The sequence below is a fragment of the Monodelphis domestica genome, chromosome 1, assembly GCF_027887165.1.
Source record: "Monodelphis domestica isolate mMonDom1 chromosome 1, mMonDom1.pri, whole genome shotgun sequence".
NCBI classification, from domain to species: Eukaryota; Metazoa; Chordata; class Mammalia; order Didelphimorphia; family Didelphidae; genus Monodelphis; species Monodelphis domestica.
This window is the reverse complement of record NC_077227.1, coordinates 467164992-467188027: the sequence shown is the minus strand read 5'-3', so window position 1 is coordinate 467188027 and position 23036 is coordinate 467164992. Positions and strand designations below refer to the sequence as shown.

Sequence of the window (23036 nt, the reverse complement as noted above, 5' to 3'; positions counted from 1 at the left end):
TACTAGGTTATACATGTGTTATCACTTTGGGGTTCAAATTTGGCTTCAGACACTTCCTAGCTGTGTAATCCTAGACAAGTCACTTTACCCCCATTGCCCAGCCCTTACTGCTTTTCTGCCTTGGAACCAATACTTAGCCATTCTGAGATAGAAAGTCAGGGATTAAAAAGGGGGAAAAAATACTAGGACCTTGAAGAGAGAACAGCACATTAAGACTTTTAAGCTAGATCTTTTGGTATTATTGGCTTTACTAGAATAAGGTAAATTTGGAGTTTAAGGAATCCAGTCCTTGCCCAGGCTCAGAAACCTAACAGACTAGAGATCCCCAGGTTCCAGGTTCATGGACTATGAGATTGAAGGAGTTATCTGCACCGAAGGGATTTCTTAGCCCAGACGTCAAGGAAGGAAACTGAAGAGAATCCTATAAAGGAACAACATCCTATCAATGAGGTTTTCTTCACAAAGGGATCAGGGACTATCCCAGAAATTTAATACTGGAAGTTTCATTCCTTTCTTTCTTTGATTAGTCCTCTCCAGGCTTGTAGACTGGGAATACACAGTCCACCCACAGCTTTCAACCTAGGCTGGTCAGGTTCGAAAGTACACAAAGTGTCTCTGACTGGAAGGACCACAGACTCAGGGATGACTTTCATGCAAATCCTAGATAAGAATGGAAATATCCCTCAAAGTCCCATTGTCTGCCTGGCTCCAGATTTGTGTTTATAGCTAAGGAAGGCAACTGAGTGTGTTTGGTCTTCGCATTCTCAGTGCCCAGAGATGCCAGCTGATGGAGGGAGTGGGAGTTGTGGAGGATGGAGAGCAGTGTTCAGATATCGGAGGAGGGATGTTTTAGGATGCATTTCCTGAGAAACAACAGGTCTTCAGGGCCTTGGTGAAAGAAGAGCAAAGACTGAGAATATGGGTGGTAAAGTATAGGAAAATGTGTAAGGAATCCAGGGGGCTGAGGTCATCAACTCCTAAAAGTGAGTCCCACGATATCTTTCATAATAGGTCCTTAGCTAAAGGAAAAACTCTCCAAAGGCAGGAAACACGATCGCCCTAGAGATCATATATATTTTTTAAGTTTGTGTTTTATTTTATTTTACAATGCCCCCCCCCCCAAATGGCATAGAGAGCACAGAAGTCACTACTGGAAGTACACAATTCTGTCTCCTAGGTAGAAGGGCTAGAGACCTTATGGAGAGCTGTTCAAATTGGGGCGAGTCTCTCGTGCTTCCCACTAAGGCCAAGAAGCCACTGTGATTATCTACTTGGGGAAAAAAGTATATACAAATCAAGGACAAACTACCTTCCCAGCTCCCATTACAGAGCCTTATACACAGAATACACTCAATAAATGTTAATTGAATGAATGAATAAATTTATAACCAAAGAAAGGGTGGGAGAGCTTTTTCTTTCTGACTCTTTCCATCTCTGGCTTATTCCATCTTTGAAGTAAACCACATTTAGTTCAAGTTCAGGTTATGGAAATTGCTCTAGAAAATGAAGTCCAAAATAATATTTAAAAACAAACAAACAAACAAACTCCTTACCTTCTATCTTAGAATCAGTACAATGTGTTGGTTCTAAGGCAGAAGAGTGGTAAGGACTAGGCAATGGGGTTAAGTGACTTGCCCAAGGTCACACAGCTAGGAAGTGTCTGAACCCAGGATATCCTGTGTCCAAGTCTGCCTTTCAATCTACTGAATCACTTAGCTGTGGCCCCTTCCCCTCCCCTAGCATTTTAGAGACTAGCTAGCCCAATCCCTTCATTGTACAAAGGAAGAAATTGATGTCCAAAGAAACAGATTGGTCCAAAGTTTCACTGAGAGTCCATGGCAGAGTTCAGACTACAATCCAAATGATCTGGTTCCCAGTCTGGGTTCTCTCTTCAGAATCATTCTCAACACTGGAGGAACCCAAGGTAGAGAAACACTCAATCTCTCTGAGGTTCAGCAGGGGAGGTGCTGGCACTCTGGGGTTCGCAGTGAGGAAGCATCATTCATTTCAGACTGTGTTGGCTCTCCCGGTGGCGCCGGAGGTCTACCTTGCGCTGGAAGCCCTTGGCACAGAGCTCACAGCTAAAGGGTTTGAAGCCCGTGTGTTTGCGACTGTGGGTGATCAGGTTGGAGCTCTGGCTGAATGCCTTCCCACATACCTGACACTTGTGGGGTTTCTCTCCTGCAAGAAAAAGAAAGTCACAGGCTGTGGCTTTAGAAACCTCAATAGAGCCTAGCTGTTGCCATAGCTAGATTTCCCTAGATTCCTAAATTCTCCTTGATCTTTAATCCTCCTACCCCTGTTCTTAGAACTTGGCTTCTCTGTCATAGTTTGGATTGGGGAACGATGCTATTGATGATATAAAACTGACATAAGGACAATTATTTTGGTTCAACCAGAGTAATCTCCCAACATGGCTTAGCTGAGGTCATGTACCCTACACACACACACACACACACACACCACTGTCAGGTCCAGAGACATTCTTTTTTTTTTTAAACCTTACTTTCCATTTTAGAATCAATACTGTGAATTGGTTCCAAGACAGAAGAGTGGTAAAGGCTAGGCAATGGGGGTTAAGTGACTTGCCCAGGGTCACACAGTTAGGGAGCATCTGAGGCAAGATTTGAACCCAGGACCTCCCATTTCTAAGCTTAGCTTTCAGTACACTGAGTCACCCAGCTGTCCCTGTCCAGGAACATTTTTGAGTGAAGAGGAATATAGTCTAGAATGAAGCCTATGTCACATTTAATACTGCCTCTAGATAATGGAGAGGTAAACCTTTGTGGGTTTTGGCATTTATCTGAGTGTCCCCAGCTTACCAGTATGGATGTAGGTGTGCTTCTTCATGTCTGACTTCTGGTGGAAGCGCTTGCCACAGTATTGGCAGGGATAAGGCCGTGTGTCCGAATGGATGAGGAGATGGGTGGACAGGGTGGAGGAGCGCTTGAAGGTTTTGCCACACATCTTACATTCAAAGCTCCTCTCCTGCCGGAGGAAACGGGGCCCCGGGGGGTCAGGTGCAGGCAGGACCTCAGGGTCGTTTATTGTGAACGTTTGAGCAGGACTGGACCCAGCTGGGATCCCCTGAGGAACAGGAGACTCAATTGGGATGACTTTGAGAACACTGGGGACCTAGGAGATTCAGGTACCCATTTCTATCCTTGTGGGGTGGGGGGATGTTGGGGAAGGGTGTCCCAGGGTTATAAGTGAATGTTCTGACAGTACTCACTATCTATATGCCCCGCTTATTTTTTACTGCATTTAAGAACCATTAGCATCTGCCCTGAGGCCTCACTATGCCTCCACATCTGCAGTTTTGTCATCTGTGGTGCATCCCAGCTTTTTTCTAGGGGATTGAGGGGAGGGAAAAGGACCTGTGTTGTTGATAAGTGATAAACTAAGGTAGAGATAGGAAAGGAGATGAATGCGATAGGGGTCTGGGAGAGCCTTCCCTATCTGTCTCCTCTCCACTCTTCCTGCCTCTCCCTGCTCTGAATTGTTTCTTTTAGGATGGGGCAGCATGGAGAAGAACAAGAGAAGAATCCTTGCTCCCTTCTTTCTCTACCCATTGCAAACTACTAACCTGGGAGTGGATATGAGCATGCTGTTCAAGACTGACTGCATGGCCAAAGGTTTTGCCACAAATTTCACAAGCAAATGGCCGAGTCCCACTGTGGGCCCTCCGGACATGAACCTCCAGTCCATGTGGGGTAGAAAACACCTGCAGGGAGGTAGGAATGGGGGAAAGAGAAAACAGTGGGTGAGGGCTAAAGTGCTTCCTCTGAGGGCTGATCCCTTTACCATGGGGATAAACTGAAGTACTCGTCCCGTGGGTTTGGTAAGATTTAATAAGGGTTTAAGCCTTGGGAAGCCAGGATTACTCCACTACTTCTCCATGGAAGCAGTGAGAAGAGCTCTGGACTGAATTCAGAGAAATACAGAAAGCAACTACAAAGTCTTTGCCGCAGGTAGATAGCCCAGGGGATAGAGTACTGTTGGGAAGACCTGAGTTCAAATGTGGCAACATATACTTTCTAGTTGTGTGACCTTTTGCAAAGTCACTTAGTCTCTGCCTCAGTTTCTTCATCTGCAAAAAGGGGATCATAATAGAGTCTACCTCCTACAGTTGTGAGGTTTAAATGAGATAATTGTAAAGTGCTTAACAGTGTCTGACATGTAGTGAATGTTATATAAATGTTAGCTATTATTATTATTAAATGATGGAAAGTAAAAAAAGCACAATTAGAAAAGTAATAATACATGATGAATGTAATAGAAATGGAAAATTAACCATGAAATGATAGAAAGTGAATATTATAAAATTAAAATGGCCAAGCTTGGTCCAAAAGAAAAAATATGAAAACATCCTGTCCCCTCTCCCTTTCTTTGTAGAGATGAGGGACTGTGGTTGTGAAGCAATAATATTAGCCTTTTTCTATATGTTAAGTTAGTTTTATTAAACTGCATTTTAGCCTCTTCTTTATTCTCTTGCTCTCTTGGTAGGTGCAGGGAGAGGGAAATATCAGAAAATGTAGGTGATCTAAAAGTCCTTCCTTCCCTCCTTCTTTTCTTCCTTCCTTCCCTCCTTTTCTTTCTTTCTTCCCTCCCTCCCTTCCTCTCTCTTTTCCTTGTCCCCCTCCCTTTCCTCCTTTCTTCCTTCCTTCCTTTCCTCCTTCCTTCCTCCCCGTATTCCTTCTTTCCTCCCTTCCTTCCTTTTCTTCTTCCCTCCTCCCTTCCTCCCTTCCTTCCCTTCTCCTACCTCCTTCTTTCCTCCCTGTATTCCTTCCTTCCTCCCTTTTCTCCTTCCCTCCTTCCTCCTCTCCTTCCTTCCTCCCCTCCTTCCTTCCTTCCCTCTTTCCTTCTTCCCTCTTCCTTCCTTCCTTCCTTCCTTCCTTCCCTACTTCCTTCCTTCCTTCCTTCCTTCCTTCCTTCCTTCTCTACTTCCTTCCTTCCTTCTCTCCTTCCTTCCTTCCTTCCTTCCTTCCTTCTTTCCTTCCTTCCTTCCTTCCTTCCTTCTTTCCTTCCTTCCTTCCTTCCCTCTTTCCTTCCTTCACTCCTTCTTTCCTTCCTTCTTTTTTTTTAAGAGTCCTAGAGGATAGGTTTGAATAGATTGAATCTTTCCTCTGCTGTGAACTGCTGGTGTAATGTCAGGCAAGTCACATAATTCCTTTGTACTTTTGCTTCCTCATCTACAAAATGAAGGAATTAACATCCTAAGGAAGAGGTTCTTAACCTAGAATTCTGAGCTTGTTGTTCTTGTTTTTTAAATATTTTTATAATTTTCAATATAAATAGATTCCTTTTTATTACTATGTGGTTTTTTTACATTTAAAAACATTGTTTTGAGGTGCCCCTAGTCTTCACCAGACTTCCTTAAAATGTTAAGACCCAATGACTTGGGAGGTAAGGCCCCTTCCATCTCTTACATGACCTATTTTAAGGTCTTTCCAGGTTTTGACATTCTAGATTATACATGCTAAGGTTCCCTCCAACTCTGATAATCTAGATTGTATATTCTTAGGTCCCTATCAGCTCTAAAATTCTATAGTTATTTGATTCCCGTAATAGACACACAGTTACTCAATTCAAAGTCAAGACAAGGTAATTCAGAGACATTCTTTGATAGTAATGGAGAATGTGAGGAGACAGAAAGGCCAGGTAACCTGCTCAAAGATGACTTCCAAAGTGCATCTCTTCTGTTTCCTCTGACGACTTACCTTATTGCATTTGACACAGTGATAGGCATCCATGCCAGGGGAGTAATGGAGGCTGTAGTCCAAAGGAGGGTCAGAGCTGGGGACCAGTGAGCTGCCATACAAGCTTACTGAGTTCTCTAGGAAGGCAGATTGCATGGTGGAGGTGATCTGTCCATAGCCATAAGGGGAAGAGAAGGCATCCCAAGAGAAGCTGGGTTTGTAGTAGTGGGGTGGGACAGGGGACAAGTCATGGTCCTGGGCCTGGAGAGTCAAGATGGAAGTCTCTAGGAGGGGTGAATGGAGAAGGAACATGAGTACAGACTTCAACATAGCTTTCCTGTTCAGTAGGCAGTAGTCTAAAATAAAAACACAGAAATACCCGACCCACTCTTAGCCCTAACCAAAGCCTGCCTCTATCAGGTAGCCAATGCCCTATCTTGAATAGTGTAAAGGATGCTGGGTTGTACCTTGTTCAACAAGCACTTAATAAAAGCAAACTATGTGCTTAATATGAGAAATCATGGGATAGTTGTTAAATAGCTGACCTTGGAATCAAGGAAACCTATGTCCTACCTCTGTTATATACTGACTCTGGGACCCAGGGCAACTTAACCTTTCACTAGCCCTAAGCAATTCCTTATAAGTGTTCAAACTCTTCTTTTGGTCCTAAGTATCAACTCTAGGACAAAAGAGCAAAGGCTAACTTTTCCAGGGTCATAATCAGGTAAGAAGTATCTGAAGCCAGATTTAAATTCAGGTCTTCCTGACTGCAGGCCTGGCACTCTATCCACTGTGCTAATTAACTGCTTCCACTCCTTTTTTCAAAGTTTTCAAAGAGGCACCTACTTGCATTGGCAGAGGGAGGTTCCTCACCCAGGAGTCCCCTATACCAGTGAAATCATAGATCCAGTCTCTATTCTATTCTGACCTTAAATCTTACTATGTACCAGGCATTGTGGCAAGTACTAAGGTCACACACATTTTAGTGGAGGAGACAGCATTGAAACACTGAGGTACATATATGATAGACAGTAATTGTGAAGGATAATCTCAAAAGGGAAGGTGCTAGCAGCAGATTCCTGAAGAAGTAAAGTTTAAATGGGGTTGAAAGAATTGATTCTGCATTTTACCTTCTCCTCTGTTCCTCTAGGCCAGGGGTCCCCAAACTACAGCCCACGGGCCACATGCGGCCCCTGAGGCCATTTATCCGGCCCCCACCACACTTCCGGAAGGGGCACCTCTTTCATTGGTGGTCAGTGAGAGGAGCACTGTATGTGGTGGCACTGCAAAGTGGCATCGCTCACTTACAGTACTACTTCTGGTGACATAATCCTTTGCATATTGCCTTGTTCTGAGAGTAACTGAAGGAGAACGAGGTGCCGCACAAAGGATTATGTGGCTACACGATGGAAGATGTCAGCATGGTGAGTAGTGATCTGGGGGAGGGGATTCCACACTGTGTATACTGCTGCCCGGTATAGTGGTGGCAGTGATGGGCCTGTGCAAGGTGTGACAGGCCCATCACAGAGAGCACTGCAGCCTCTGCTATCCCAGACAGCGGTATATGGATTTGTTCATAGTTTTTTGTTTTTTTTAATAGTCTGTCCCTCCAACGGTCTGAGGAAGAGTGAACTGACCACCTGTGTAAAAAGTTTGGGGACCCTTACTCTAGTCCCTATTACTTGGGAGTATTTCCATTCCATCTCAGTCTTGCCTTGTACCGGGCCAATTCTATCACCCTTAACTCTAGCCTTATTTCCCCAGTCTTCCAGAAATCCAAGAACACAGCCCCGTTAGGACTGCCATGCTTTAGAATAAAAAGCCTTTTTGGGTAGGTTATTCATCCTTCCTGGTAGTAGAATATCATTTCCCCCATTCCTCCCCACTTCCTCTGGCCCCAGGGTGTTGAAATGGTAAATTAACCTTGGTTCTCCCTGAAGGGACTAAGAAAGGAGTCTGAAAAAGGTACCTGGAACTGAGGTGTTCCTGGTCAGACATCGGTCCTTGTTATGATCTTCTTTGGATTGATGCCATTCTGGGCATTGGTTTTGGCTATTAAAGATGTTGGTTTCCACCAGGACCTGATTGGTGGCAGCTACAAGGAAAAAAACACATGGAGAGTTACCATTCTCTGGAAGCAATAACATCTGCAATTCCCTTTCGAGGGGGATAAACTCAAAAGGAAAAAATCATCCATGGGAAGAAGCCAAGCCAACTGGAATTGCCATCCATTGTTCTCTGGCCTAAAGGAAGGGGAATGTGGGGGGGAAGGAATGGGACTGAAATTCCAACTTCAAAAGCACTGCCTCCAGGGATTCTTCCTCCCTCTTCCCTCTTCCCTCTTTCTACCTCTCTCCCTCTCCCTCACCCTCTCCATGTCCCACTCCCCCTCTCTCTCCCTCTCCCTCTCTCTTTCTCCCCCTCCCTCTCCCTTTCCCTCTCTCTCTCTCCCTCTCCTCTCTCTCCATCTCTCTCTCCCTCTCCCTCTCCTTCTCTCCCCTTCTCCCCCCCCCTCTCCATCCATTTCTGTCTGTCTGTCTGTCTGTCTGTCTCCCCATACTTTCTGTCTTAGAATCAACACTCAGTATTGGTTCCAAGGCAGAAGAGCAGCCAGATTTGATCCTTGTCCCATTAGTTGGGAACAGCCTTTACCACCACCATCACTATCCTTCATCCTTACAGAAAACCTTTTTTTTTGCAGCTCTCCAATGCATTTATCATTTTATATTATACACTGCTATATATTAGCCTGGTTACATCATATCTCCCCATTGGGGTATAAAGTTTCCTGAAGGCATTGGGCCATTTCATATTTAAAAGTTGTTTCTCCCTCCTAGTGCCTATTCACTGTGTTCTCCACACTTTAGGTACTCAATAAATGTTTGGTGAACAATAAGTTGACTTATTCTTTTGACATAAATGATGAATAAAATTGGCCATAATTTGGCACATAAAGTTGAGATGACAACTCAGCATTATGGCACTCAGTCCAGTTTAGGAGCATGACACATAGGTTGATACAAGACAAAAGGAGATCCTAGGGTTTCATGTGAAGTTCAAAGTCTTGAGGCAGATCAGAAAGAAGGTGGTTGGCTTTTGATTTGGGCTTTAACATCAAAATTCAATATGAATTGAATAAGGAAAGATAGGGAAATATATAGGGGAAAGGAACAATATCCTGAACCAAGCCATGGTTAGGGCTGGGAGTGGGAAGCATTTATTCAGGAGTAGGGAAAGGAAGCAATCTAATTTAACTGTAATAAGATTAACAATTTAGAGCTGGAATGGAATTTATGACATCTAGACCAGTGGCACCAAAACCAAACAGAAATAGGGTCACTTATGTACACTAACCTGCACATAAGGATCCTTGCCAGCCATATATTGATTCAGAAAACCACATATCAGATTATCTATGTTTTATTGTATTTTTATTTTAAATATTTAACTATTACATTTTGATCTGGTTCTGAGGGATGAAACCTGGTGTTTTGGTTTGGCCTCTCTAATATAGACCAACCCCTTCACTTAACAGATGAGGAAACTGAGGCTGGTCACACAGATAAGTTGCAGGATCAGAATTCAAACCCAGATGTTCTACCTCCAAATCTCTATATTTTTTCAAGGTACCATATTTACTCTTATGAGTAGTATAAGATAAGGCTGAAAAGGCAAGCTGGTACTATATTATGGAGGGCCAAGAATAGGAGACTGAATTTTACTTTGTCAACCATAGGAATTGAATTCATAGGTTTCCCAGGAGGTATAGACACAAGGTTTTCCTTTACTTCCCCCTTTCTCCTGGGAAAAGTTTCTCTAAAGGCTCTCTGCCTGGGACCAGAGTAAAATGGGAATGAAAAAAAGGGAGACATCAGAGAGTGCTACAAAAAAACCATACTAGATCAAGTTGTGATCTCACTATTCCCCCAAGGATCTTACAATTAGTACTGAATTCTGATTAGGATCACAATTTTATTTTTAATTAAATCTTTTTTATTGGAAAATGAGGGGGTGTCCATCAATTGGGGAATGATTGAACAAATTGTGGTATATGTTGGTAATGGAATACTATTGTACTTAAAGGAATAATGAACTGGAGGAATTCCATGTGAACTGGAACAACCTCCAGGAACTGATGCAGAGTGAGAGGAGCAGAACCAGGAGAACATTATACACAGAGACTGATACACTGTGGCACAATCAAATGTAATAGACTTCTCTACTAGCAGCAATGCAATGATACAGGACAATTCTGATGGGCTTATGAGAAAGAACACTATCCACATCCAGAGGAAGAACTGTGGGAATAGAAACACAGAAGAAAAACAACTGTTTGATCACATGGGTTGATGGGGATATGATTGAGGATATAGACACTAAATGAACATCCTAATGCAAATATCAATAATATAGAAATAGATCTTGGTCAATGACATGTAAAACCCAGTGGAATTGCTTGTTGGCTATGGGAGAGGTTCGGGGAGAGGAGGGAAAGAACATGAATCTTGTAACCATGGGAAAATATTCTAAATTAATTAATTAAATAAAAATGTCCAAATTTAAAACATTTTTAAAAAGCAAAAAAAAAAATTAATTTAAAAAAATCTGCCTTCTTTCCTTTCCCTTCCCCATAATCTTCTAATGAGAATGAAAGAAAAAGGAAATCCATTACAATGTTTATTCAAACAAAAAAAAAATCCCAAAATTGGCCATGTCCAAAAAAAAAAAGGTTCTTTCTCAAGTCTTTTACCTCCCTATCAGGGAGTAGATAGCATATTTCTTTAAGATTTTTGTATCTATATTCATTAAAGAGATTGGTCTATAGTTTTCTTTCTCTGTTTTTGGTCTGCCTGGCTTTGGAATCAATAACATATTTGTGTTATAAAAGGAATTTGGTAAGACTCCTTTTCTTATTTTCTCAAATAATTTGTATAGTATTGGGATTAGTTGTTCTTTAAAGGTTTGATAGAATTCACTTGTGAATCAATTAGGCTCTGGGGATTTTTTCTTAGGAAGTTCCTTGATTGTTTATTCCATTTCTTTTTCTGAGATGGGATTATTTAAGTATTCTATTTCCTCTTTTGTTAATCTAGACAATTTATATATTTTTTTGTAAATATTCAACTAGATTGACATATTTATTATCATATAATTAGGTGAAATAGTTCTTAATAATTACCTTAATTTCTTCTTCATTAGAGACGAGATCACCCTTTTCATCTTTGATACTGTTAATTTAAGTTTCTTCTTTCTTTTTTGGGTTAAATTAACTGGTACTTATCTATTTTATTTGTTTTTTAAGTACAAGTTCCTAATCTTATTTATTAGTTCAATAGTTCTTTTACTTTCAATTTTATTAATATCTCCTTTAATTTTTAGAATTTGGATAGCATATTTCATCATGAGCCCACTGACACTGAAACTGGTCATTATTGAGTCTTCACAGCAGTATTCCATCACATTTTTATACCATAAATTGTTCAACTACTTCCTAATTGATGGACACCCTCTCAATTCAGGATCATATTTAGAGCTTTAAGGGACCTCAGAGGTCATCTAGTCCAATTTACTCTTTTCTTTACAGCTAAAGAAATTAAGATCTATCTAGAAAGATTAGTTAACTTATAAAGGTAATAAGTAGCGGTACTAGGCATTTGAACCTCAGGACCTCTGACTCTAACTCTAACCTCTGCTTTCCACAATGCCACACCCTAAAAACTCTAGAAAGTTTTCAAGAGCAGATGGAAACTCAAGGCTTCTATTATTGCAGAGTGTTAGAAAGGATGGAAAGATTGATGAATGTAGAGCTTGGGGATCAAGAAAGGAAGGAAAATATTAAATGGGTGATCCTATTGCTCTCTATCTCCCCCCCCCCCCTTTGAATTTAGCAATGAACTCTTGAGTTCACAAGGCAGCTAAGTAGATCAGTGGATAGAGTACCAACCCTGGAATCAGAAGGACCTACTTAAGTTTAAATCCAACCTCAGACACTTACAAGATGTGTGATCCTCAGCAAGTCACTTAACCCTGTTTGCCTTGGTTTATTCATCTGTAAAATGAACTGGAAAAGGAAATGGACAACCATTCCAATATCTTTGGGAAGAAAACCCCAAATGGAGTCATGAAGAGTCAGACATGACTGGAAACAATGCAACTAGTGTTTATGCAAGAGGTCCCAAAAGAAGGATCTAGCTCACCTGAGGGGGGGATCTGAGCCCAAAGTAGATCGTCTTGCTGGGTCCGAGGCTTATGGTAAGTATGGGCCTTTTTACTCTTGACCAGGAAGGAACGAGGCATTTTTAATCACCTTTCTGGAGCTGAAATATAGATAAAACCAACAATAACACACATTTGTGATGCTTTTAAAGTACATTCATTAGAACAATCTTGGAAAATGTTAGGAAATTTTATCATCTTCATTTTACAGGTGAGGAAACTGAGAGCCTGAAGGTTTCTGTGATTTATTATAAGCAAAGCTAGGAAGGATCAGAGTCATAACTTGGACTGGTGTTCTGATTCCAAATCCAAGGCTCTTTCCCAATTTAGCTTGAAAAATGGGAATCCTTTCCTTTTCCACTAACTCCTAGAAGAGTCACATTAATAGAGCACTTTGTAAACTTTCCTCACAAAAACCTGAGTTAGGTAGGGTAAATTATGTCATTCCCAATTTCAAAGATGGTCAGAGGAGAAAAACTCAAATCTCACTATAACCTCAACAGTTATGCTGTGAAATCAGAGCTGCTATTTTCCACTCTCAAGAAAATCTCAACATCTACATTCTTTTCTCCAAAGGAGCAGGGAAGAGACAAGAATTCCCATTTTTCAGAGGGGAAAAAGGTCATAGAAAATGTACTTTATCTAATTTCTCACTCACCTCAGCTTTCTCTGACTGGGAGCCCTTAGAGGTTTTGTAGATAGGACAAAAGAAAATGCAGTCTTATTCTCACCAAGGGCCCAGGTCTCCAGTTATTCCCTTTAGATCCTCTTTTGGGTCTCTCAGCATCCCCTGCCTCTTCTCTTCCTAGCCTGCTCTGCCTTTTCTCTCACCTCCTCTGTCTCAGGCCTTTTGTAGAGTTTTCCTTCAGGACCCTCTTTCCTTACTTGCTAAGAGGTCTCCTTTTATAGCAGAGGTTAATCCTCAACCTCTTTCTTTTGTGGGTTGAGTCACCATTGTCTCTTTTCAACTACAAGGTCACCACCCAATTTCCAGTTAAATTGACACCTTTTAATTTCCTTAAACAGAAGACGTGAGCAAAGTCAGTCTTTTGTCTTTGGATATTTCAGAGACTGAGAAAGCCCAGTGTATAAGCCAGTTACAACTCAAGTTAGTGACAAATGATGCCATTTTCTTCAGTTCAGCACTCACTTTTTAAGTGCCTACTGTGTGCAAAGAGGGTAAGAAGAAAAACATTGTGTAAGCTATATCTTAACAATAAAGGATGGCATTTTCCATCTTTCTATTCCTAGAGAGACCATACTTTCATGGTTAAAGATAAAGTTCCCTGATCATACTTACAGCTGTTCACACCCTAGCCCCTCTGTATCTTTCTAATCTTTTAATATATTATCACCTCCCCATATCCTCCAGCCATGCCCATCCTTTGTATCAGCTCTCCTACAATGTCTGCAGTCCTCTGTACTTCTACCAGACAGCTAGGTAGTCAAATAGCTAGAGCCCTGAGCCTGGAGTCAAGATAGACCTGAGCTCCAGTCTGGTCTCAGACACTTAGTGGCTGTGTGAATGTGGACAAATCACCTAATCTCTGTCTGTCTCAGTTTCCTCAACTAGAAAAGAAGGGCATTAATAATAATATCTACCTCCCTGGGTTACTGTGATATATCAAATGAAATCATTTTTATAAAAGCCTGCCACAGAGTATTTATTTTTTAAAACTTTACTTACTGTCTTAGCAACAAGTCTTAAGACTAAAGGGCAAGGAAGGGCTAAATAAATGGAATTAAGTGACTTGCTCAGGGAATCACAACTAGTAAGTATCTGAGTTCAGATTTGAACTCAGGATCTCCCATATCCAGGTCTGGCTCTATCCACTGAGTCACCCAGCTGCCCCTACAAAGCATTTATTAAGCTCATTTCTTTATTTTTCCAATTCCTCTTTCCCCTCAAGTAGTAGCTGTTCTGAGACTCTTCATCAGCTACAGCTTCTTGGAACCCCAGGGAAGAGTTATAGACACTTTTGGTGCCCACACTTGGGGCCTAAAACTCTCACTTGTGACTGTTCCTTCCCCTAGTGGAATGGGAGAATGAGAACAATTTGTTTCAATGGCCATGAAGGTGGTGGAATGCCTCGAGCTTGGTCAGACATCAAAGAAACCAAGGTCATCTACTGGATTCTGGGCCACACCAGTTGTCTTGGCTTTTATCTTGACACTGGAGTTCAGTGACTGGAGGAGAGTGAGGCTGCTGACTTTGTGCAACTCTGCCTCACTTAAATCTCTAATTCAAGGGCAAGTTAAGCCATCACCATGGGATATCATTGGTCCTCTTCAAAATGGATGAACAACAATTTTTCTTGTTGGTACCTATTTTTATGCCATGTTGTCTTCTCTGTGAAAATGTAATGTCCTTAAAGGCAAAAAAAAAATCTTTGCTTTTTCTTTGTATCCCTGGTGTCTACTTGCTTAATCAATGTTTGTTGAATGATTATAAGTACTATACTGTTAGCACTGAGTGATTCTAAGAGCTGATACTTGTAGATAGCCTTCAGGTTTAGTTTTGGTGTACTTTGTAAGCTGTCTCAGTCTTTCAGTGCCCAGATAGTACACCTATTGTTTCTTTCCTTTATCTCCTCCTCATTTTAAAGATGAAAACACTGCGAATCAGAAAGGAAGAATGAATTTCCCAGATCACACATTTAATGTAATCAAGGTTCTAAGCCAGGCAACAGTCACCTATTAAATGCCTAATCTGGGCCAGGCACTGTGCTAAATTGATGATACAAAGAAAAGTAAAAGTCAGGCCCTCCTCTCTAAGGAGTTCCCAATCCAATGTTCCTTCCTCCCAACTGCAAGTCCACCATTTTGTCCCCTCCGTAGGACATTACTCTTCTCACCTCATTACTTCCTAGCTTGTTTTGTGTTTGTGTCCTGTGGCCTCAACCAAGCTGTATGTATGATCCTTAAAGGCAGGATGAGTGTCTTCTACTTTTATGACCAAAGTGACAATGGTGGTTAAGACCCTTTATAACTAGCCCCCTTCCTACCTTTCCAGTCTTCTCCATTCCACATATTTTGCTAGTGAAACTAGCTTACTTGTTGATCTTTGAACAAAATATTCCATTTCCCAACTCCAGAAATTTTCTTTGATTGTCCCTCATGCCTGGAACTCTCACGTCTTTTGGTTTTCCTGGCCTCCTTCAACTCCCAGCTAACATTCCACTTTATAAGAAACCTTTCCAGATCCTCCTTAATGCATGTTGTTGTTTTTCACTCCTATCTGACTCTTCATGACCCACTTTGGGATTTTCTTGGCAAAGATATTGGAATGGTTGCCATTTCCTTCTCCAGTTCATTTTAGAGATGAGGAAACTGAGGCAAACAGATTAAATGACTTGCCCAGGATCACTCAGCTAGAAAGTGCCTGAGGCCAGATTTAAACTGAGGAAGAAGAGTTTTCCTGATTCCAGGCCTGGTGATCTTTGCATTCACTGTGCCACCTAGCTGCCCATCCCTTAATGCTCTTGCCTTCCTTCTATTGACTATCTTTAATATAACCTGAGGAGATTGTATTTGTACAAACATAAAGTCTGTCCCTTGTCTTTCTCATTAGACTGTGACCTCCTTGAGAGCAGAGACTATCTTTTGCCTTTTCTCATATCCCTTATGCTCAGCCCAGTACCTGGCACATAGTACGCCCTTAGCTGTTTGTTGACTATATACTAGAGATTTCATAGATGCTTATTGAATTGAATTCCTCTGACAGAATCATTTCAAATACTTCTGAAAATGTCCTTTGCCCACAGAGCTTTGAGACTGATATCTGTAAAGTGCGGGAAAAGCATTGCAGCACCCTCAGAAAGCAAGCTCTGAACAACACTTTAGGGATGGGGTGGGTGTTATTCGCTGATAAAACATCTGGCTGGGACAAGGAGTGTAGGTGCCGCTGGGGAGATTACCAAGATCCCTACAATATCAAGCTCTGGTCTTTAGGGCAGTTATGGGGGGGAAGGAGGCTCCCTGAACCAGGAAGGGAGAACTCAAAGCACAAAGGACAACTGTCCCCAGCATTTGCCTGTTTTCTCAATGTCTCTACCTCCCACACCCTCTATTAGTGTTTTCCTTAAGCAAGGGCACAGGAAGGAAAGACGGGAAACTATTTTGTATCCTTTGAAACCTACAAACCTTTGCCCAAATTTCTAATCTTAGGGACAAAAGATGGCCTCTCCTGAGTCCCCTAAACCCATAAGGCCTTATCTTTCCATGACAGCCAAAGACCTCCTATGCCTGGGTTAGGGAAGTAGAAAGACTACTGATCTGGACATCAGAAAACCTGGGTCATAGTCTCTGTTGTGCTGCTTACAAGCTGTGTGACTTTGGGCAAGTTGAGTCCTCTCCCTAGGCCTCAGTTTCCTTTTCTGTTAGATGACAGGAATGGATTAAATGCTAAGAAACCCTTTTGGCTCTTAGATTTAAAATTCTAAGGTTATAGGGAAGGAGAGACAATGAGAAGGCCCTGGGTATTATCCCTCTCAACCCCTTGTCAGGCAAACAGAATGGACTGGCACTGTAATCACCCATACTTTCCTTGCAATAAATTCCTTATCTCCTAGAGACAAGGTCTTCCTCCCCTTGTGTCCCCACCACCACCACCACACACACACACTCACCCCACAACCCCTCCCCTCTTCCTCTCCTCTTCCTCCAACTCTGTCCTTCACTAAATTAGTTTGGTTTACGGGAACATGAAAGACTAAGTCCTTGATTCCTGAGAGCACTCTAGGTCTGGTGGGCTCAGGGTGGGGGAATGTGGGAGTTGGGATGGAGAGTGGATTTGCATGAAAATTTGCATTTGTTCAAGTACCCTTGGGTGGGTAGCAGCAACCTGCTACCCCTGTAGGTGAACTAGCTTTGGATCTCCTCCTCCCCCCAACTTCAGGGAAAGTTCTTCTTGTTCTAAATGCTTTTAATCAGAGCCATGGAGCTCAGGAGATGGAAAAGAATGACTCCTTTTTTTAGAGCTTCAAGAAAACGTCAAGGAAACTCGGGCTGGGGAGCCTCTGATTGCTAGGCTGCCTATAGATCAGGATACTTCCCCCAGGATATGTGGGCAGTGAAAAAACACAATCCCAAGAGAGAGGGTCTCCAAAGAAAACCAGTGCTTCATGGCGAAGCTGGCAGGTTTGCTTCCTTTTGGTAGAGACGGTCCCTGGCTCAGATTTGAGTAGCTAAAGGTGGACAATGCTTCTGTGTGTAAAGGCAGAATGAGAAGGGTGGGGAGGGGTCTTCTAAATGGGGTAACTACAATTGATTCAGGCTGGGCGGGTTGGCAGGCACCAGTAGAGCAATTCACCATCCTATTCCACTCACTGAGGCACTTGGGAGAATCCCCATGGCCATGGCTTTACCTTCAAAGGTACAACATATGCTTCTGGGGATCAACAGAGCTACCCTTCCGAAGCCACAGAGAAATACTACCCAACGGCTTAGTGCAGGAAATGGCAAGGAACCTTACTGAAACCACAGGGCAGGGGCATCCTGATGGTTTTTCATGTTTTAGGTCACACAGGACACCTTCCACTGGCAGATCAGGGTTTTCCAGTACACTCAGAATGGCCAAATCAAATTCTCCTGCGATCACTTGATCTCTTTTAAATCTTTCCCTAAAACTAAATACACAGGGGGGGTGGGGGGGGTGGTTGGCGGGGGTGGTGGGTGGTGGGGTGGTTCAGTGAATTGAGAGCCATGCCTAGAGATGAGTTCAAATCTGACCTCAGACACTTCCCAGTTGTGTGACCTTGGGCAAGTCACTTAACTCCTATGACCTAACCCTTACCACTCTTCTGCCTTGGAACCAATACGCAGTATTGATTCTTTTTTTGTTTTAACCCTTACCTTCTGTCTTAGAACCAATACTCTGTATTGGTAAGGACTAGGCAATGGGGGTTAAGTGACTTGCCCAAGGTCACACAACTGGGAAGTGTCTGAGGTCAGATTTGAACTCAGGACCTCCCATCTCTAGGCCTGGCTCTCAATCCACTGAGCCACCCAGCTCCCCCCCCCCACACACACACACAGTATTGGTTTTTAAGATGGAAAGGAAGGGTTTAAAAAGAAACTTAAATACACATATATCCAGGTGTCATGAAGAATCTCTTCCTTTACAGAAGAGCTATGTGGAGAAAGGCAGATGAGATAATAGGACCCTCCTATTTAGATTATAAGTGACCTGACCTCCTTTATGGAATTTCAGAGCTAAAAGTAAACTTTTGATCTCATCTAGGACAACCTACTCATTTTACAGACAAATAATGAGGTCCAGAGAAGTAGAGTGACTTCCAAAGTCACACTATAATAATAGAACCAGGTCTTCTAACAGCCAATCCAGACAGAAAGGTCACACACCAAAATCTTCATGGCAGTACTTTTTATGATAGCAAAAACCCTACCAAACAAAACCCTGAAAATAAAATGGAAGTCTAATGACTGTGGAGTAGCTGGAAAATTTATGGTATATAAATAAAATGAAATATTATTGTGCCATAAAAAATTACAGAGATGATGAACCCGGAAGAAACATGGGGATATTTATAGCAATTGATGCAGAGTAAACGAAGTAGAACTTGAAACACATATGCAATAATGTGGTCCCCTTTATCATCAATCAAATAGATAAAAGCAACACAGTATGAGATGGTAGAACATGGATTAATGGTAATGACCAATCTCAGATATTGAGAAGAAATGAAAAATCCACTTCAGTTTCTCTCTGGTAGAGGAGTTAGAATATGGATTCAGAATGTGCTTGTTGGACACAAAGCAATGTAATAATTGGGTTAGTTATAATAGTGTATCTGTTTTTATTTATTACCAGAGAAGGTTCAGTAGAGGAGGGAAAAATATATTGGAAAAAGATTGTGGATTCAAACAAAAACAATACAAAATTTACTGTTTCTTTTCTCCTTGTGTGATTCCTTTTATAAGAACTGCAAAACTGAATTCAATGATACAAGGGACCCCAAGTTTGACGAAGCCCTAAGTACAAATATAATGAGGAATGCTTGAAGGCACTTCCCTTTGCCCTACAACCTTTCCCCCACCCCACCCCATCCCACACACAAGAAAACAGGAACAAATCATCCACAATGCAGTTAATTAACAACTAAATAGCTAGTAAAATTTTTTTGATTCATGATCTATCCTGGCATAGAGCTGAGGGCACAGATTGTGAAAGAAGGCACCGATTTCTTCATAAAGCAAGTGTCTTAATCTTATCAGGTGTCCAGAAAGTTAACCACTGTTAACATCTTTTCAGAAAACTTCTATTCCTGAGAGATCAGCTCCTGATTTTAAGTTAGTATGATATTTGGTGCTTCTGTAAACATCCAGCCTTTTGTTTTGATATAGAGTGTAATCTGGTCTTGGCTGTATCATAGTACAATTTCTGATGCAGACAAAGGTATACAAAAGCAGGTGATTTGTTATGCAAGGACACGTTTAGGCAGTAGAACTGAGATGGGTGGTGTATCACATACCATAAGACTCTTCTAATGCAATTGACTTGAGCAGTTAGCAGGAAGCAGTAAAAAGGACACTTTATTGGAGTCCAGAATTAGGGTTCAAATCCAGTTCTGTCACTTATGCAATATTGAGTAAGTTATTCAGGCTCTCTGGACCTCAGGTTCTTTATTTGTAAAATGACCAGATGATCTCTACCATCCATTCCTACTCTATATCCAAGGCCCTATGAATTTAAGGGTGTCCCTTCCCTTCTATGGGAATTTTCCCTTATGTAAAATGAGAATAGACTAACTGATGGCTGAATTTTTTTTTTTAATCCTTACTTTCTATCTTAGTAACAACTCTAAAATAGAAGGGCAAGGTCTAAGCAAACAGGGTTAAGTGACTTGCCTAGGGTCACACAGCTAGGAAGAATTCGAGGCTAGATTTGAACTCAAGTCCTCAGGATGACTCCAGGCCTGGTACTCTTATTCACTGAGCCACCTAGTTGTCTTGCTGACGTCCTCTCCAACTCCAAAAGCTTATGAGTCCATGTCCTCAAGTGATAGACCCACCTTGACAAAGAAACTTATCTATCTGGTGTTCCCTTTTAGAGAGTATTGGGTAATTCTCACAGAATCTTCTCAGGGTCAGTAACATGGGACTACCTTGACTTCCTTTGTGTTTAAAGACCATGTTCAAGCTCTCTAATGGTAAGCTTCCTGAAAAGACTCTATGATTTGCCTATGTCTACCTTTAGCTGTAGAAGTCAGAATAGTTTAACACTTTTAGAGCAAGTTTTCAAAAAATAATTGTGTTTATTCCTTTCTTTTAGAAATTGATAGAGGCTAATTATATTCTACTGCTAAACTCCAAGAATGAATGTATGCCTAAAGTATACATAATGGAAAATATATATATAGCCTTTGGATATCTAAGTAGTTCCTCTAGTTGTTTTTTTCTTAAATTATTACTATAGTGAAAAGGACAGCTCAAGAAAAAAAGAGTACCATTTTCTAGGCCAGGGGTTCTTAACTTGGTGTTCATAGGTTCCTCCCCTGCCCCAAGAAGTTCAAGAGGCCTATAGATAGATTTCTGTGGGATCTGTGAACTTGGATGAGAAAACTATTTTGAGAACTGTTTTTCAATATCATAGGATTTGGGGTAATTATTCTAAAAGGAAACCATAGGCTTCACCAGACTACCAAAGGGATCTGAGACAGGAAAAAGGTTAAGAGCTCCAGGTCTAAACTGACCTGGGGCAAATCCTTCTTTTGTTCCATTTAAGGGCTAAGATAAAGCACTTTTGTACACTATGCAACAGTAAATTCCAAGTAATACTGGAGCAAACTTTCCCAGGAATAGCTAGAGAGGGCTGGTCCCCAGAATTTTATGGTCCCCTTATTCTATATAGACTTGTCTTCAACTTGCATGAATACTCTAGAGGATGTAGTAGATTAAAAAAAAAAACAGTTTGGGGTTAAGTAGGTGGTTCAGTAGATAGAGACAGGCCTTGAGATGGGAGATTCTGGGTTCAAATGTGGCTTCAGATACTTCCTAGCTGTGTATTCCTGGGCAAGTCATTTAATTCCAATTGCCTAGCCCTTATCACTTTTCTGCCTTGGAACCAATACTCAGTATCTATTCTAAGACAAAAAGTAAGGATTTTAGAAAAATAAATAAACTTTATTTGGAATGAATCAATCAAATTCTAAACTAGCTATGAAACCTCAGAGATTATCAAAGTTTCAATGAAGGGACCATCACTGAAAAATTCTCGTACTCTAGTACTCCATAGAGAGAGTGGAGGTGGTTAGTTTCAACACAGTGAGTTATTTGAATTTATCATCAATGCTGTCATCAGGCTAGCTAGAAGTAGATCTAATGTGATCTCTACCCTGTCATTCACAAAGTCTGCACATACTCTGTGCCTTTTCTGGAAGGAAGGTTGAAAAATTGTGAAAATCACAGGGAAAGCAAATTTGGTTACGGCACCCCGTATCTATGCCACACATTAAGAAAGTATTTCCCTCGTTCAACAGAGGAGGTCAGGTGCTGGATGTTATCAGTCTCTACAAGTTTTGCAGAAACAAGCTTCCATGTGGAACTTTGAAAAGAGTGTCTATTAGTATACAGAAGAATACTCAGTGTGTGAATTTACATGTTGTAGGTGTGCAGTGAACATTTGTGGGATTCTCACAGAATCACTGAATGTTCAAACTAGAAGAGACTTTACAAATCATTTAGTTCAGTGCCCGCATTCTACAGCTCAGAAAACAGTCAGAGAGAAATGGGGTGTCTTTGCCCAAAGACAATGGCAAAGCTGGCACTAAAATCTTGATCTCCTGGCTTCCAGCTTAATACACTGTAGTGTATAAACACCGACTAGTCATTCAATAAGAATTTATTAAACCCCTATTGCCATGTGCCAAGCAGCAGGCTGGGGGATAGGTTTACAGATGCAAAGAATTAGTCCATATTCTTAAAGAAGCCTAATGAAGGGTGTTAACATATGTGTAAATACATTTGGCCACGAAGGTAAAAAACATGCACATGACACATTATAATATGAATAGTATTCACAAGCAGAATTTGTAGCTTGGTTACATATGAATCATAGGATCATATATCAAAAGATAGAAGAGAACTCAGAAGCTATCTAGGAATAGGATTAGATCAGAGCATCATAGATTTAGAGTTGGAAGGGATCTTAGGGGTGGTTGAGTTCACATACACACCCATTTTACAAATGAAGAAACTAAGAGCAAGAGAGGTTAAGTGGTCAATGGGCATTCAGGCACTAAACATCAAAGGGATTTGAAAACAACTTTCTAACTCCATAGCCAGTGTTTTTTGTATTGATTCAATAACAACTTGAATTTTAGGACAAGTAGGGAGCTAAAAAATTACTCAGTAAAATACCTTTATTTCAGGAATAGGGAAATTCAGGTCCAGAAGGGTTAAGTGATTTGTTCCAGGTCACACAGCAAAAATCAATCAGCACTATAAACTTGGTCTAATTCCCATTCTAGGTTCTCTTTCTATTATTACACCACAGCATAAAAACATAATATTTCAGACCTAACTAATACATTTCTAAATATTTTTATTTTCACAATCTCTTAAAATCCAGACTGTTCCTGAGTTCTTTGTAAAACTCCAAATGAGCCACAAAACTAGGGGAAAAAATCTAAGTTAGACATGCAAATCAAAAATCTATGAAATCAACTTTTAAATCATTCACCTGTTTGGGAGACTGAGGTTCACTCTCTTCACGTTTTGACTTCAGTTCTTGCCAGAAAGACACTGTGTATAAAAGGATTTGTACAGCATTCTCTTTGGGTAACGTTCTCCCACTCTGTCAACTTTGTTACTCTCTGCTCAATAGATACTTCTCCTTTTTTTTTCTACTGTTCCCCTCCCTGATTTTTCAATCTGATTATTTGTGTCAAAATCTGGCGGTGAAGAAACAGCCAATAGAGAGAGAGAGCTCAGGCTGTATTTGCTTATCAAAACTTTCCAGGACTTAAGACTAAAGCAGAATTCTCATTCCTAGTCCTAAACCCCTTATGGCAGCAGCACTTGTTTGCTTGAGTTCCTGAATGCTATTAAAAAAAAAAAAGTCCTGAGAAGTGACAAACTGAATACAGGGGGAAAAAAAAA

At 41.2% G+C, this 23036-nt stretch overlaps 1 protein-coding gene across 1 annotated transcript; it reads right to left on the bottom strand.

Annotated features, from left to right (window-relative positions):
* Positions 1–1090: 1090 nt before the first annotated feature.
* Positions 1091–22743, bottom strand: GFI1B (growth factor independent 1B transcriptional repressor). The gene is made up of 7 exons (XM_003339638.4): positions 22618–22743; positions 11897–12016; positions 7669–7794; positions 5721–5983; positions 3587–3724; positions 2823–3087; positions 1091–2181 (listed from the first exon to the last, which is right to left on the bottom strand). Exons 2-7 carry the CDS (start codon positions 11994–11996, stop codon positions 2003–2005), a joined length of 1071 nt encoding a protein of 356 aa, XP_003339686.1. The 5' UTR covers positions 11997–12016; positions 22618–22743; the 3' UTR covers positions 1091–2002.
* Positions 22744–23036: the final 293 nt, after the last annotated feature.